General features: G+C 34.4%; 3 protein-coding genes across 4 annotated transcripts; all 3 read right to left on the minus strand.

Annotated features, from left to right (window-relative positions):
* Positions 1–924: 924 nt before the first annotated feature.
* On the minus strand, positions 925–5,359 carry LOC103431469 (uncharacterized). Its single transcript, XM_008369625.4, has 5 exons — positions 4,809–5,359; positions 4,063–4,322; positions 3,254–3,344; positions 1,357–1,432; positions 925–1,253 (listed from the first exon to the last, which is right to left on the minus strand). The coding sequence occupies exons 1-5, from the start codon at positions 4,868–4,870 to the stop codon at positions 1,200–1,202; spliced, it is 543 nt and encodes a 180-aa protein (XP_008367847.1). The 5' UTR covers positions 4,871–5,359; the 3' UTR covers positions 925–1,199.
* Positions 5,360–5,717: 358 nt separating this feature from the next.
* On the minus strand, positions 5,718–7,545 carry LOC103417987 (uncharacterized). Of its 2 annotated transcripts, none has more exons than XM_008356146.4 (3): positions 7,404–7,545; positions 6,857–7,013; positions 5,718–6,198 (listed from the first exon to the last, which is right to left on the minus strand). In XM_008356146.4, the coding sequence occupies exons 2-3, from the start codon at positions 7,006–7,008 to the stop codon at positions 6,030–6,032; spliced, it is 321 nt and encodes a 106-aa protein (XP_008354368.1). In that variant the 5' UTR covers positions 7,009–7,013; positions 7,404–7,545; the 3' UTR covers positions 5,718–6,029. The 2 variants fall into 2 exon arrangements, with proteins under 2 accessions (XP_008354368.1, XP_028949798.1); XM_029093965.2 differs by having other exon boundaries at positions 6,857–7,010; positions 7,404–7,532.
* A 6,116-nt stretch (positions 7,546–13,661) lies between these two features.
* Positions 13,662–14,767, minus strand: LOC103431472 (uncharacterized). The gene is made up of 2 exons (XM_008369627.4): positions 14,278–14,767; positions 13,662–14,173 (listed from the first exon to the last, which is right to left on the minus strand). The coding sequence occupies exons 1-2, from the start codon at positions 14,684–14,686 to the stop codon at positions 13,929–13,931; spliced, it is 654 nt and encodes a 217-aa protein (XP_008367849.2). The 5' UTR covers positions 14,687–14,767; the 3' UTR covers positions 13,662–13,928.
* Between the last annotated feature and the right edge of the window lie 3,015 nt (positions 14,768–17,782).

Raw genomic sequence — 17,782 nt, forward strand, 5'->3', positions numbered from 1 at the left:
TTAGATCTTTAGTCGATGAATCCTTGACTAAGGATTCAACAACCATGAATATATCGGTCCATAACTAATTTAGAATTTTAGATACAGAAAGAAATCATGGCTTCTCAACCAACACTTGAAATACCTTATACGAAAGCAAGTCTATTTTATAGGGTGTTACTATTCACACACACAGTTTTACCGTTCACACATCGTCTTAACTTCCGGCCATCAAATTGAACGAATTGAAGAAGATAAATGGGCACAAATTAACAACGGTATGGAGAATGTAAAAATAAGTGTGAATATCACTCTCCATCTTATATTGTTTTCGACATCCATGTCAATACAGATCCAGCAGCCAAAGATCTCGATTCATGCTATGAACCGGTCGATTCTAGAATTTCGAGAAGGAAGTCACGGCTTATCCACAAACACGTGGAAAAAGCTCAGACGATAGCAAGTCTATCTCATATTGTTTTCGGCATCCACATCAACACCAACAAGCCATTGACATTCCTTGAATTATTACATGGAAAACAAACCCAGCAAAGCAACGAAGTTTCCTAATATACATGCATCAAAGAGTTTTGGCAAATTCCAAAAACGTCCAACCGGCTGTGAGGTCATAGTTAACTTTAATACAGACCTAACAAGATTGTCAAGAAAGATGGGAAGAAAAAGAGCAAGTGCATGAATGATCCATGTCGTCTTCAGCTCCGGTTGCTTTTCCACCTAGAAATAGAAACGCACGGAAAAAAGAAACGAAACGATTTTCACGCGCTCCATCCCTCCACACCCCTATTCATTTACCTATTGATTTGTTCAATCCAATAGCCGAAAATAAATGGCGGTGCATAGGGGGAGAAAAATAGTGCGAAAATCACTTCCTGAAAGAAAATGGATACATATTTGGGAGAAGAAAAGAACAAATGGACACAAAGATCACCATGAATCTAGGTGTATATTTTGAAACCCTTTTTTTTAACTTTTGTATTCACACAAGCAAAAGCTAACTGCTGCTTCTGTATTCAGTTATGCGTGGCAGACGACATTTTCCACAATTACATGGTTACAAAAGGGAGCGGAAAGGATGAAAATATTACAGTTAAACTTGTTGTATCGAATTCCCTCTTTGCCCCGTCCATATAGACACACCTCGCAGATTTACAAAGACAAAAGTATCTTCCTCACGTTAAAAGGCAGATTCTGGTATTCACTCAATCGTACAGACCCTCCTGCTCCCATACTTCCACGAGAAATTCTACCATGTCCTGTTAATACCAACCCAATTAGCATTACAATAGGATGATGAACTAACTACATGCAATACAAAAAATCAAGCAGAATTCCCACCAAAGGAAAACGAAGACTTACAGACAAAGGAATGCGTTGCGCGTAAGGCGACTGTCTCTGTTTGGTTCCAACCAATCTTTCATAAGTTGCATTCCAACTGCAAAGGACATAGTTAGTCGACCACTGGGAGAAAGATCAAGGCAAATTAAAATGCAAAGCATAGTTAAATAAAATATGTCTACTAGATACACCTGCTTATGGGATTTCCGCCATTCATGAGATCATTTAATTCACCAGCTACTTAAAATATGGTAAAAGTTGATGAGTTGATTTTATACTATATATTATTCTCTATTCTTGGTATATTTTGGTTATTATTTTGATGCTTTGCTATGTGTTTTTAATGTAGGACATGAGAACTTATTTTGAGCATAAAGTAATCAAACGGTGGAATTTTTGAGTGACTCCAATTGAAGCGGGTTCGTGAATCTGTCAAGAAGGTTGTGTCAAAATTTCATAAATTTATCCCGAAGCATCTGATCGTGGTGAATTAATTTATGTCCAGCGTGCAGTGCTGGCAGATTGGGCTGCAAAGTTTATTTGCGACTTTTGGGCTGGAAGATGATGGATTTTGGACTTGGACTCTTCTTGGAACTTGAAGAGGATGTCCTAATCTTTAATTTGAGTCATTTTAGACCTGTTTTAGAGCCCTGAAGGTCCAGAAACGTGGCTATCTTTTTTATGGGCAGATTTCCTAGTCAGAATAGGAATGTAATTTATAATTATCCTTTTGTTATTTTATTTCCTAGTTTTTAGAAAACCATTTCCATGAGGGTTTTAATTTGGAGTAGTATAAATAAGGCTTTTTAACCATTAGGGTTCTAGGGGGACGCAACATTGAGAGAATTTAGCATTATTTTGGAGAACTTTAGACTTTTTACCTACAACGTGTTTTCAATCCTTTTCCTAGTTAATATATTTTCTTTAGTTTTTATTATGATTGTTTGTAACTAAGTTCTTGTGCTAGGAGGCTTAGCAAGAATATGTAGTTTCTTTTCAATTTACTTATGATATTATGCATGCATGTTTTGAATTATTAATCACCGTTTTAAATTATCTAAGTGTCTTAGTGATTCGTGACCGTTAGGATATTTAAAAAAATAATTTGATGCAATTTTGGTCGGAAGGTTCCCTGAAATTGGCGCTGGCTTCTTGTGATTAATAATTATAATTTCACTTAAGAGGAACACCACATCTTAAGAGTTGTATGGTTTTTCAAAGGGTTTTCATAAAACTTAATGAGTCTTTCATGTTCATATTTGATCCGAACATCCGGACAGGTTGCATGTTAGATATACGTTTTATGTTGGAGGTTCCAAGTAGAATATATATTAGGAAAAACTAACCTTCAAAATATGCATGGGTAATTTATAAATAATTGGAAGAACTACGTAAGATTGTTAAGATGATGGCTGAACCCTAGTACTTTTCCAAATTTATTTCTCAAAACCTTTTCTTTTATATTTGATTTATTCTTAATTGGTTACTAGTTGTTTCTCCTAATTTACTTTTATTAAAATTCTTTTTTATTACTTTTAAATTCAAAATCAACCTTTTCCAATCTTTGTTTGCAGATAATTAACTAAGATTAGGGTTTTTCATAAATTGTTTTAAATAATCCCTGCGGAAAACGACCTTGCTTGAGCTGCTATACTACGATAACTTTGTACTCTTGCAAGTATTTTAAGTGATTTTAACCTCTTTGCGCAGGTACCTAAAAATCCTATCAAAAGTATTAAGCTAAAAGGGATAAATTATATTGTTAGAGAAATAAAAAGAGTAGCTTCAGCAAACTAGTTAAACAACAAAGGTCATTACTTTGATTTAAAGCAGTGAATGCACTTACATTACTCAAAACTAATGGACCCCGACTCAGATTGCAGTCACAACCTAAGTTACAAAAGCACAAGTAACATACCTTACTCTGGTTTCCCGACTTTTTGGAATTTGATTCCTAGGGTTGCCACTTCCGATCCACTCAAGCCTGTTCTGGTTCCATAGAACAAGACCTGTAGTTACGAAATGTTGTAAGTCAATAACCTATACACTTACAAATATGAAAGCTCACAAGAGCATGAATACTGATTATACCAAATTACAGTCAATGTAGGTGAACAAAAAGTTCCAGCACCATAAGTAGATAATACATAGCATAGCCATCAAGCGTAAGGTTATATACAGATACAAGATGTAGAAGAACAACTATACTTCACAAATAATAAAAACATACTCTGCAAATTCTAAAATTTACATGACCTAACACACCTGTTAAAGCCAAGGTTTATGTGAAGATAATTGGTTGTGTCAACATTCATTTGTGAAACCTTTGTTTCACCAGTTAATGAATTTGTAACTTAACTATAAAAAAAATTTCCCCTCATGAAACATCTCATCCGAATTCTATTCACATTGCTTCCCAGTTTTTCTCAAGCACCGTTTCTCTCTTAGTCAGGCCTCTGCGTTTAGAAGAAAATTATTAGCATCTCAGTTAGGGCCACACATTTTAGCACCAAAGGTATTTACAAGCATATATTTGCCAAAAAGAAACATAAAAAAATCAGAAATGTCTTTGACTACTAAGTATTATCAAACACAGTTTGAGTTTATGTATAACGACACAGATCCTGTTTTGTTGGTATTAACTCAATATGACAAACCACAAAATACTTACGCACAATTACCAGACCAAAATAAGAATGCTGTAAATAACATACAACGAAAACTTGCCATTATTTACAAAGTCAGATTGGCTGCTTGTGCTACTACCAGCCACACTGGCAAAGTTGAGGGTCTGGTTGGATGTGCTGATGGATGAGATACTTCTCTGGGATTGAACGGCACTATTGTCCAAATCATAAGTACTGCTGCTCCAAAAGTCATCCGAGATGCCCGGTTTCTTAACACTTCGCCCTTGAATTCTCAATCCCTTTGAAGGCTCATCGACAGCAGTAATTGGTGTGGGTTTAGTGCAGCATCCAAAACAACCACTGCTCTGTTAAAACCCAGGTTAAAGCACACTGCAGAATAAACTCCACCAAAACACAAACTAGACACCATCGATTTTTTTAATACAAATTTAGATGCATAACTGTTGAGGTAAAATTACTCAATACTCCAGATGAGCATGCCACTGTTACAAAAAATTCTTCAAATTTTCGAAATCCGTATCATAAATTTCTTGTTTTTGAACTACTTTTTAATCTAAGCTTGCAATAAAGTCCCAAAATTTTCAGAACCCAGATCATAAATTTGTTACTTGACATACTTTCAATCCGAAACTTATTTCACTTAGAAAGTCAAAATCTTTACCACAAGTCTACAACCAAGTCAGAAACAAGTCAAACCTTCCAAAAATAACAGAGTTTGGTTAACAAGTCAAACCTTTCAAAATTAACAGATTCTGGAAGAACCCAAAGGCAAATAACTACCAAAAATAGCAGATAATTTCCCGCGAAGTGTAAGCGAAGACTTACCCCATGCAAGCGAGTAAGTGGCGGATCCAGGCCGCCATGGAGGTGTTGAGCGTCGCCGCCATTGAGTCCCTGCGTCTGGAGCTTTGCCGGCAAAATTCAAAGGCTAGGAATCGGTTTTCATCGGCGAAAGAATTGGTGAGAATTTGGAGGGTTAGGGTTTCCGGATTTACAGGGAAGATTGGGAATCGAATTGGTGAGGAAGTGAGAGGGAAATTCCACGTGAAAAAGAAGTGGGGGAATCAGATGTTTTCGATTGGCAGCTTTTGGATCAAGTGTTTTTTGAAAAAGTGAAATTATTTAATTAAATACGTTGCCGGGCGTTGCGGTTTCTTTCTTCCCACTTGTTTTGTTCTGATAACTGTGTGCGCTGTTGTCGACTGTCGGGACGAGAGACCACGTCGTTTTGAGTTAATCCAACTTGAGTGCAAGGAGATGGATGTCCAAGTGCTTTTAAACCATTATAAAATTTTCTATTATCCGAAGTGGACAGTTAGGTCTCATTCCTAACACGGTCACAACCACCAACGTGACTCCGAGAGTGAATTGATCTTGAACGTGCATACACACTACCCTAACTAACTGCCTGGATCCGCGTTTGCTTCTTTTTGGTTGTTGAACAATATTAAATGCCTTAATAATAATTCTTGTGATGCATTATTGAGAGCGTTTAGGTATGCGAGTATTATAGAAACATGCATAATTGGCTATTTCAGCTTTTGATTTTTGTCAAATAAGAAACGTATAGAGGGGCCTTTGCCTTTTGGATATGACTTAAGAAAAGGGAGCTGGTACACCTGCCTGCATAATTTCTAAAGTTAAAATATTTTTTTCATTTTCTTCAACTTTAAGTAGGAAAATTTTGGTTCCATATGATCTTTTGAAATGACATACGATAACTAGCAACATACAGATTCCAAATCGTCTCACTTTCATAACGTCTGATTCCGAAAAAGGCGTCCTTTACAACTCAAGGCATCCCATTCCGGAATTACATAAACCGAGCAGGTGAAGGTCGCTGCCATTAAAATGTCTTGCACGGCAAGTTTACACATACCAGAAAGCGAGGGAGACACGGACTAAATTGTGTAGTGGCAGACTAAACGATAAAATCGAAGAGAAAATAGAGTAGATTATAACAATTTGAATATGTATGACATAACCAAAGAAAAGAACCTAAAAACTTGGATCAAGTTTGCTGTCGTCCTGTTTCAAGTTTTGAAGCTAATTGGTGTTTCTGGACAGCATGGATGCCAGGCGCACCCTCCATCCGAGAATCGTGGTGGGCATAGAGGGCATAGAGGGTTCTGGCTTTTTGGGTATCAGAGAGGCCAAACCTGCCTGCAAGGTGTGACCAGAGTTGTTCTCCTGCTTGGAACTAGTCTCCACAAACCTGAAAATGATGCAAACATTCAACTGGAAAATTCGGAAATCCATTCAATTGTCACATCAGATTTCTTTAGGAAATTGATACTTTGCTGTGAGAGAAAGGATAATGCACATATGTCTGATAATATTTGATCAGCACAATGAAAAATTCAAAGCAAAAGCTATTTTCCTATCAACAAAAATTATCATTTTAGATAAGCAGGCATGAAAGACTCGACACAGGGCAATCAAGCTAGATAACATGGTGTAAAAGATGGAAACTACCAGCTCACGAGCAAAAATTAGAGAAGGCAGTAACTAAATCCTTCACTCGATAAACGTTGCCAGCATATAGTAGGAATTAGGAAACTGCTTTTTGTGTGCTTAACCACGTGTCTATGCCAAGCCAAGAATCAGTTAGTAAAACTACCCAACGAAATAATGAAATATGTACAAGAAGTTTACAACAGGCAAGCGTCTCCCAGCTTTATGGAAGATTAGGATTGAGCGAGCGAGACAACAAACTCGTCAAACAAGCATTGCTTTTCTCATGATACGAGGTGCTTAGCATTCAAGATTCTATATAAGACTTGTCCTTCAAACTAGGCGCAATAGAAAAAGTTGTCAAATTAAACATACAAAAGCTAAAAATAAAGAGAAGTGAATGCAAGAAGGGAACTTACAGGGAGGACACCGTGCCTTCATACGCCAATGTCGACATGCCCTGTCTTTGCTTATGCTTGGGATTGGCTGTGCAAATCACAAAAACACGCCCACGACGCTTCACAGTCTTACAAAACTCACACATCTTCTTCACAGATGAACGCACCTTCATGGCTACTGATAAAAACAGAGAAACATGTATTTACGAACCATCAAATTCAGCACCCACCAATCCCGCTTGCGACGCGTAACTTGAAACAGAAAATGGTTGCCAAATTGCGAATTGAACAAGCAGCTTGCAGAGCAGTCAGTCACAATTTCAGATTTTGCATCCATCCCAATCCACAATATATTAACAATCTATATTTAACAATGAAGATGCTGACTTTTGGATTGGAAATGTAAAACCCTAAATACCAATTTCTGAAAGGGGAACAATTTATACAAGAAACCCTAGCAGCATATCGAAATGATTACCGTAAAATAATGTAATTAGCAGAGTGGATTAAGCATAATTAACAGCTCAACTTCTATACGTAACTGTGTACATCAATGGAGGACAAGTACCTGGTGGCTGACGGCGGCGTTTGGCTGGTAAAAAAATTGCACCGCCTCTCTTATTCTGCAGTGTCAGTGATTGCTTCTTCTTCGTATTCTTCCTTCTGTGTCTTGTCTGCGTGCGAGAGTGTACAACTTCTGTTTCCGCGAACTAAGTATGTTGGGCCTAGTGTGTAGCCCAATTTGTGGTGGACTCAAATTTTTTCATAAGGCCCATGCTTTACTTGAAAACTCATATTATTATTTTTTTGTTGAAATAAGGGACATTGTCATTTTTTTTTAACAAACGATATTATTATACTAAAGCAATGAGGGATTAGACTAAGCCTTATAATAAATTAGCAATAATGTGACAAGGTGATAGTATTTTATTGCATAAATGTTAAAATCAAAATTAATCATTCTCTTTATCATCTAAAGACATTTTCTAAAAAAATTCATTTGATTTGGAGACTGTTTAGTCATCAAATAAATATAAAAAAAAAATTGATAATTAACCATGAGCTACTTGTTACCATAACTATCGAATAAGAAAATGGAAAAACAGAATCGCTATTGGATTAACTAGCCTTCTGTAATTGATCAGATCCTTATTTTAAGATGTTGGATATAAAACTCACATTATGTTTTTCATTATTAAATATGTGACATGAAAAATCATGAATCTTAACAATTCCAACACCAATATTTAGCAAACATTTAAAAGGTAAGAATCGGCATAATTTCAATTTGGGACATTTTAGATGCAGTCCCTAACTATCAATATTCTTTGACTAAAACATTGTTGGTTTTCAATTTTTAATTGAAGTCCTTGAAATTAATGTGATAATGTATTTCTATGTAGGTTACTATATTTTTTAAATTAAAATTTGAAATTTATAGTTGTTTGTATTAATGAGATTTTAAATAAAAAAAAACCATAATTTATGGATTAAAATTATTAAAATATAAATTATACTCTCCAATATATATTGTGTGTGTGTGTGTGTGTATAAACATGGGTACATTCATTAAAATTAACAAAAAAATTATTGTACCAAAATATGGGTACATTCTTCAAAACCACACAAAAAACAATAGATATTAGGCTATAACATTAGTAAATTTCTTTGATTAAACTTGACATGGATACATTCTGAAATCAAGAAAAAGAATGTACCCATATAAGTTTAAAAATGGATTAGAAAAAAATTGAATAGATTTTATATAAAAATAGGGTTCATTTTACTACAACAAATTGGTATATTTAAGAATGCGTACATTTTAAGATTAAAATTTTGAAAAATTACATGAATGGGTACATATAAGATTAAAAAATTGGAAACCCTTTTATAAAAAATTAAGGGGTACAAACTTATTCTAATTTTTTTATTTATTTTGGAAATGTTTTGAATTGAAAATTATTTAGGAGTTTAATAAAGGTGTGAGCATTAAAATCCTAAATCAATTATTAATTTTTATTTTAAAAATTATGTAACTAATATGTAAATTCATTATTGCATTAATGCTAGGGACCTTAATCAAAATCTGAAAACTAATAAAGTTTCAATTAAAGAATATTAGTAACTAAGGACCTGATACTAATTTTTCCTTTCAATTTTCACTCTAAAGTAAACATGTCAAAAATATATTAAATAGTTAAAAAACCTTCCACCACTCCTTCCCCTCTTCTCATCTCACTTCTGAAGCACTCTAGTTTAGAGAGGCATCATGACTCATGAGTAGATGACCATGATCGTTGACTATGGCCAATGTTCTTAAGTTGATGGCAGAAACAAACAAAACGTGGGAGGCCAAATGATAAAATAAAATAAATCAAAGATAATAAACAAATAATTGACATGCATGATTAGAACACAAGTTAATTGGTAAAATGTTTTCCGATGGATGGATAAAATTTGCTGGCAAATTACAAACAAATGCGTTTGATTTGCGGAATCTAAAAGAATATTTGTATATGTTAGGGATGTTCCAACATTAACTTGTGAGTATGATTTAACCCTCGACGTCATGGCCACTAATCAAAGTAGTTAGGAGGATTTAACTTCAATTAATTAACGAATTATCAACACTGCTGATAGTACTGCCTGCTCATGATCCTTATCTTCTACAACAAAAAAAACATTTACTTTAGCTACTTTTTGGGGTTAAATAATTAAGCTACTTTTTGTTGTGACAAACTGATTTGATCTCAATCAACAATTTTTTGGTTTATTCAAAATACTATCACATGTCGTTCTTATTTACTTTACTCAAATTATATCAAGTCTATTTTATTATTTTATTAATATAACTTAAAAGTATCGCATACGAATCATATCGTTTACTCTTACAACAAGTAAATTATTATTTTTTTGGAAGAACCTTGAATGAGAGAATTTTTCCAATATGAAAAAAAAAAGTGAGCAAAAAAAAAAAAAAAAAAAAACAGAAAAAGAGGATGGACATAAACCTTACTTTTCTTAAAAAGGAAAATACAAAAAAAGAGAGCGGACAAAAACTTTACCCCTCTTGAAAAAGAAAATACAAGTAAAAGAGGGGGAGACATAGGATCAAACATCTCTAAAATAAAACCTAAAAGGTTACCTGCAAGTTAAGCAACAAAACAAAAAGAAAAATCCAAAATGATTAGATAAAAAAAAATCACACATTAAGAAGAGGAGATAAACCTATAATTTGATATGACCAACAAACCTGAATGAATCTTTATAGAAGAAGCATCATGCCAAACAAGAGAACACGAGAAAAGTCCAAAATTGCTAATTTGTCAGCAACTGCTTTCCCCTCTAGCAAATGTTTGAGAATAACAAAAAATCATGTGGTGCAACTAATAAATACAGTTTTTTTTAACAAATAAAATGATACACTATGTAATTTATACTTTCGTTGCCTATAAAAACTTATTGATTTTCTGGTTCCCATATTTGGACAAGACGAAGTTTCCTAGCTAGCTTTCACCTTTTCCCACCAAATATGCCATATTACAAGAAGTCATTTCAACTAATAAATTAAATTAAACATGTTGGCATCTGATTTGTTGAAAAATATTGCATGGTTGTTCTACTACTTTCTACTAATCATCATTTTATTAAAGTACATTATGGCAAAGCCACGAAATTATGAGCACATTGTTGCAATTAAAGTACTAATATTAAGATTAATTTAGTTAATGAAAGTTACTTAATTAAAGCAAAAGCAGTGGGTCATTTTATTGACTAAATGGAGGGCCAAGAGCAAGCCATGGACCACTGAGATGAAAGCCTCTCCTCTCGCTTTCGCTTTTGCGGTTTACAGTTTACATAGAAAAATGTTTATAAAGTTAATGAGGTCACTGAGAAAGTTGACGAAGGAAGCATCTAATATAGAATTTGCAGATGTCATGCTCCTTTTTAACTGCGCTGTTGATGGGTGAATGGACAAATATTGTGATGTGTTTTTGTCATCTTCCACTGTTTATTAGTACAATATAATTTTGTCATTAAGTTGGCACTATCGTAACATTTTAATTTACCACTCAAGATGAAATTAATATTTGAAATTTTTTTTTTTGATAAATTAACTTCGAAACTATTTGAAATGAACCAAATAATTTATTATCACTAGATTCGATGAAGTTTTATTTACTTTATCATTAAATATTGACACGTGATTACTTGAGGATAAAATTGTATCATTAAGTTGGAATCTATAATTGGGGCTTTGCTAATCCAACCCAAGTGAACCATTAACTAGATGTCTTCCATCATATGATCATCACAACTACTATACATGGCATCATGTAATTAATAACCATAAAGCGTCAACCAATTAGTAATATAATACAACATTCATCACTCGTTTGATTATTAAAAAATGTGATCCATGTTATGAACTTCCATTTTAAGGTCATCAGATCATAAGATTACATTGTGAACTGACTAATCAAGTAAGGAATTGGCGTTTGAGCACTACTATACGTGTAATATATATTGTGTTGGAGATGTGAATGATGTGAGCTCTAGTTTGCATAATATTGAACTAACAGATATTCACGAAACTTGTTAGAACATACAATCTAATTCGAAACATCTACGACTCTATTTCCAATTATTGTTCGATCCATACGTTGTACTCACATTTAGCTCATTTGTACACGGTACCTCCATTTTTGACCTGCCACTGACCTTGGTCCCAAAATTGAACCGGGACCATTCTCCATTTCTTGTTGTACACGTGAAGGAATCAATGGTACGTACATATATATTCCTCCAATTTATAATTTTTGAAGTGGATTAATTAAGGTATAATTCAGTGAAACCAAATTGATCCAATATTATTCATCAAGTCAAACAAAACACAGAGGATGTCACGTTGCACGTGTGCCGTATATAAAAGACTCGTGTTGGTGAGAAATCGACTACAACGAGAATGTCACTATGTCGCGTATATTGACATTTTTTTTAGCTTTTACAATTGAGAAGTAGGATTGGCTCATGCATTAGGGCAGGCTTTTGACAAATGACTTATCCGATCAAAACCATAAGTATATAAAAGACTCGTTGGCGAGAAATCGACTATAACGAAAATGTTTCGTGCATGTTAACATTTTTTTAATCTTTTACAATGGAGAAGAAGTAGGATTGGCTCATGCATTCGTGCAGGCTTTTGACAAATGAGTTGTCCAATCGAAACCCTAGGTATATAAAAGATTCGTGTTGGCGAGAAATTGGCTACAACGGGAATATCACTGTGTCGTGTATATTGACAATTTTTTTATTTTTATTTTTAACAATGGAGAAGAAGTAGGACTGGCTCGTGCCTTTTGAAAAATGACTTGTCCAATCAAAACCCTAATACCTTGTGTTTTCAATTTTCATTGGTGACACTCGAATGAGTAGGTTCAGTGACCAAAACTTTGGATACTTGAGATGTATTAGCTAGTTTGTGGCAAATTGTAATTTAATAACAGGCTAAAACAAATCAGATATTAAATAACGTAGAAAAAGGATGGGGACATATTACATCTGATCTGGGACACACTCCGTGAGCCCCCACAAGGAAAAAACTTCAGTTACCCATCCTGCTTGATTAACCTACAGGGTTTTGCTGTTTTTATATTCATGTGTATGTATTCTTAAGAAAAATCTACACAGTGCTTAAGTTAGAACGTATGACGTTTTAATATACGAATTTGAAACTTTTCATTGATGTATAAGAAGTTGAAATATTAATCGAGCATATAACATGTTAAAGCATAATTGGTCAAACTAATTGGGCTTAATGACATTTTATTTATATGTCCACGTTGATTAGGAATCAATTAATTATGCTAAGATGGAGATTAGGCAATAATTTAATGTTTTCTGTTTAGTTACTCATACGGTTGGCTTTGCTTCCAATCCAAGGTTTCATTAGGCCAAATACGCAAAAGTCATCGTTGAATTGACAAAGGAAGCATCCTGGCACATGGCCGTGTTCACACATGCATGTACTCTCGCATGCGTCCACGCGTGTTATGTAAAACACTTCACATTATTGAAAGCTCCGGTCAAACCCTAGCAGAGTTGTGGACAGGTCCGACCATCCAGCTCACATTATTTGTTGCTGCAAAACAATTACAGCTCACTTAGTTAAAAGCGTTTATTTTGTATTTAAAGTTGTTAGTTTGATTTTTCTCTCTAATGTTGCATGTATGTATAAAGGATCGCTTGCGATTCTCCATTATACAAATAAAAAATTATCATATCTGCGTAAATAAAGAATTACAAACGAAGGAACAAAAGAAGTAAACTTTCTGCACCAAGTGTGAAAATGTTTAGCATGTAAGTGGGAATGAATAAAGTCTTCTCTCAAGTCCTAACCACCAACCCCTGTCACACATAGTCACATTGCCGTCATAAAGGCTTTACCTAATGTCAAGGTTTCTTAGTTATCTAGAAGCCATCCAAGTCATTGGATAGAAAACCTTTAACACATAGCAATATGACCACTTGAATTTGTCATCATCATTGTTGGAACTTGGCACACTATTTGTAATTCAACTATTTCTTTTCCATCTTTTGGTTGCTATATATTTGATACCGATAGATGCAAAAAGGCTAAGTCTTTGTTGAAATTTCTCAGTTGCCTAGAAAAATCCCAAGAAAATTAAGAATCAAAATATCGAGATTTTCTAACATGTTTCGACATAAGGTATGTAAGGTATGTTATAATATCTTTAACCGCATATCAAAACATTCATTTTGTTCAATGCCATACATCGAAACATAATAGAACTCTTTCGCAAAATATCAACAAATATGTTGGTATTAACAGGGACTCCACCATGTACCCAATCATGTTACAAGAAGAAACATAAAACGGCAGCAACTAACCAAAACCTGTGGGACCCATCACTGCATACGATTCCGAATATACCTTCCAACCTACTTAACCTCTCATCAGCAAAAGAAAAAAACTAAAATTTGTACAAATTAAAGGGGAAAAAAAAGAAGAAAGATTCGATCTTTACAGAAAATCAACCCCAAAAATATACAGAAAAGATGTGGGAATTGATCAGTAGGAGTAGGCCAACCGGTAACCGCCACGATCCCTGAGAATTCCATTGTACAGAGCCGCCCGGTTTGCAGGCATTGATCCTCTGTATTTCTGGGAAGTTGCAGAAGAAGAAGTTGGAGATTTGGAAAAAGCAGTGGGAATTATCTGGTGCTGCCGTCTAAACTCCTGATTGTCTCCAATCGGATCCACGACGTCCTCTGCAAAGTGCACCCTCTTGTTCTTCTTCCTCCTCTTCTTTCCATCTGCAAACTCACCAGCAAAAGAAAGTCAGCCATATATGAAATTACCCAATTATCCTTGAAACACAGAAAACAGAGTAAAACAGAGGATTGAATGTTAAGCATACCAGAAGATATACAAGATCGTAGAATTTGAGGGGAGGACTGATGGGTAATTTGATCAACTGGGTATCCGTGAGAATTGGGTAGGGACTTCTGGAGGCGGAGGGCGAGGAGGATGACGGTGCCGGAAACCGCCATGGCGGTGGCCAAAACCACCCCTTGAGAGCCCAGCACCGAAGACATGATCTTTTTCTGCAAGAAAACCAAGAAGTAGGAAGAAACAGGAAACCCAATTGGGATTTGGAGGCAGGTAAAAGAAACAGAAAGCAGAAAGAAGTAGAGTTTGGATGAAAGAGGGAGAGACAAGTGTGGGAGAATTAATTGTAGTATAATATAATGGGGGCAGAGGGAGAGAGAAGAGAGGAGGGGGGGGGGGGGATAAATAGTTATGGTGGTGCAGTGGGAGAACAACATGTGAATATGATATTGAAATCAAACAAATGGGGTTATGTTATTGTTTTAAATTTCTTTAATCTGCCATTGGTCAATAGTCATGAGTTTTTCTTTCTTTTTCTTTGATATTTTTGTCTTCTTTTTTCACTTTAGATTGGTAAAATGTGAATGTCGGCATTTTTATAAATGTGGATTTTTTTTTTCTTTCATAAGACGGGTTTGTTTAGGACTGCTTTCGTATAATTACTTTTGTTCGATATTAAATTATGAGATTAATTATAATATTTACATGTATTTCTGGTTTGAAGCATAAAATAAAAGGAAAACTAATGAAAATGGCTTGAAAATTTTGAGTTTTAATGATAAGGACAAAATAAAGGGTAAAGTGAATAGTATCAGGATTGACTTTTTAGTGTAAAAATGTGATTTTTCGTTAAAATGAACAGTACCGGGAGCTTTTCGTTAAAGTTTCCTAAAATAAAAGACCAAACTAATGACTTGTCAAAACATAAAAGACCATTTGTAATATGCTAATGCTACGGAGACGATTTATTTAAACCAAATTTTGTAAATTATATAACGTGATTGTTGATGATTTGATAATTAAGTGTCGATTAGTGTGTTTATTTTCTATTGGTAACACAATATATAATTTGTAAATTTGATTTAAAAAGATAATCTACCTAACATTATTTTTTGTGATAAAAACCCAAATATAAATGGGCTTCATAGAAAAACATTTGAAGGGTGATTCTTCATGAATTGCTTGACCCAAAACCCACTAGCAGAGCCACGTTAAGGGCTGCTGTGGGCTGTCGTTCAGGTAGCTTCCGGTGGAAAAATAAAATATTACATGTAATTTTAATTGATTTTCGAACGTAGTCCATCATATATTTAGTCATTAATCTGAATTCTCTATGTTTAATTATATAAAATTATATAATATAGTTTACAAACCATTTTTTTTTCTTACATCTTTTTTCTCATCGCATCTTGTACATGTACAAGTTTGAATTTGAACACGTATTTGTTTAATTACAAAAAAAATTGGCTCACCTTGTGAATTTTTTTAAGCTAGCTGATAATGTAAAAAATACGGTATCAAGTTTCTTTATTTATAAAAATGTAAATTTGTAAGCTAGCCCATCCGGTAAAAAATTCCTAACTCAGTCATTGCCAAAACCATTTAAGTTTTTTTTTTTTTTTTGCTAGTAATATTTTAGTGATTCTAGAAGCAACTCTAAACATGATCATCAATATTTTGATGTACCATAATTTATCGGAAAAAAGTGCAAACTTAAATACCAAACGACAAAAACATTGTTCTCACAAATTAGTCTAACCGACATCTGCTATGTATAATTGAATGTGTCTTTTTATTGGGGGGATAGGGTCTCTCTCGCGCGCTCTCTCTCTCTCTCTGATGAGTGGTCCGGCAAGTAACTTTTGTTTGTGCACCGCACGGCAATGCCAAATGAAGAAGAAAGTTTCATGGTGACGTCAATTGCTAGTTTGGAAAATGGGAAAGGAGGGGGACTAACTCTTCCACAGCATTACTTTTTGTCACTTTCACAATCTTAGGCAATGTGAGGATTAATATGGAATGGTAGCTGCGTGCAATGCACCCTCTTAACACCAATACCTAACCACATAAAGTTTCGAGTTTCCTACCTACACAAAAGACGTAACGATCAAGATGCTGTTTCCGAAAGAGGCTCGTTTTGTGAATCGAGACTGATGAGTTTGATGTGGTAATCAGGTCAAAATGCTGTATATTTGTTTGACCTAGATGAAATGAAGAGTGGTGGATTCACTGGATTACACTCTTGAATGTAATGGAGCTTGAGGTAATGGGGCTCAATTATTAGGTTTTTTTTTTTTTTTTCTTTCTTTCTTTCTCTCTCTCTTTGATACACGCAGCCGTTGTCATGCATGACATGTCAGGCCGTTCCATGCCAAAATATTGGAGTTCTTGATGGTCAGATTTAGTTGAAGATAGGAAAACGACTGAAGGCCAATGGAGTTTTAAAAGTTTTGAGCTTGAAAGCAACTTATATGGCATGAGTAAATTAATTATATAAAACTTCATGTAACGGTATTTTTGTGTATTATTGACATAAAAAACCACAATAATAATATATGCGCGCGCGATGTTAGTTTTTCTCATAGCTTCGATGAAAATAAAAATAAATTAATAAATAAAATATGTAGGAAGCTTCCAGCAAGCACATGCATGCCCCAGCAGTTAACATTACTTAGTCAGAATGTTACATGTGTGGCTTGTTAGGTTCCCAAAAGCCAATAAGCAAAAGGCCTTGGACTGTGGTTGGATGTTGGCCAAATTTTAGAAAATGGGATAGAAGAAGACTACATAAACAACATTATGCAGAACATAACTGGTTAGGAATTATTTTATATTTTTATAGTTTGAGTAAGATAAAGAACAAGCATATCTGGCTTGGATTATATTGCCAGCGATTCAAAGGAGGATAAAAAATGGAAGATATGAAACGATAGTACGGGCAACATATTTAACCTAAGATAGATGATCGATAAAGATTCACTTACTTTCGTGATAATGAATACGAGTCACTTTTCTTTTAATTTAGTGAGAAATTCTTGTAAATGGCTGTCTGTATGCAACATATGATGGGACTATAAATTTTTTTTTGAATAGGAGTTAAGACAAGTCAAAAGTCTAATACGGTATTATTTCAATTTATGATTTGAAATATATATGTGAGTCGTGAGTATTTCACTCATCACGTGACACTATAACTATAAGAGTAACGAAGGACTACCTTAAAGTGTTAAGTTTTTTCTTCTTGGCAACACCTTTAAAGTGTTAATGTTAATGGTGCCAAAGGCAAATATCAAATCCCAATAATTGCAAAAATGGCCTTTGATAATATGTTCATGTTCTTTTTCCAATAGGGTTTTTGAGAGGGAGAGATGTGAAAGGGTGTTCATGAAGATGGTCTCACTCATCACAACCAATAGTTATCTTCGAAATTTCTTATCAACAAAAGAAGTGATGTTGAAAACTAAAGCAACTTCAACCACAATAAAAGGAAATTTGAGAGGGAAAACAAAAATAAAAATATAACGCAAGGACAA

This window comes from Malus domestica, chromosome 15, assembly GCF_042453785.1.
Source record: "Malus domestica chromosome 15, GDT2T_hap1".
NCBI lineage: Eukaryota > Viridiplantae > Streptophyta > Magnoliopsida > Rosales > Rosaceae > Malus > Malus domestica.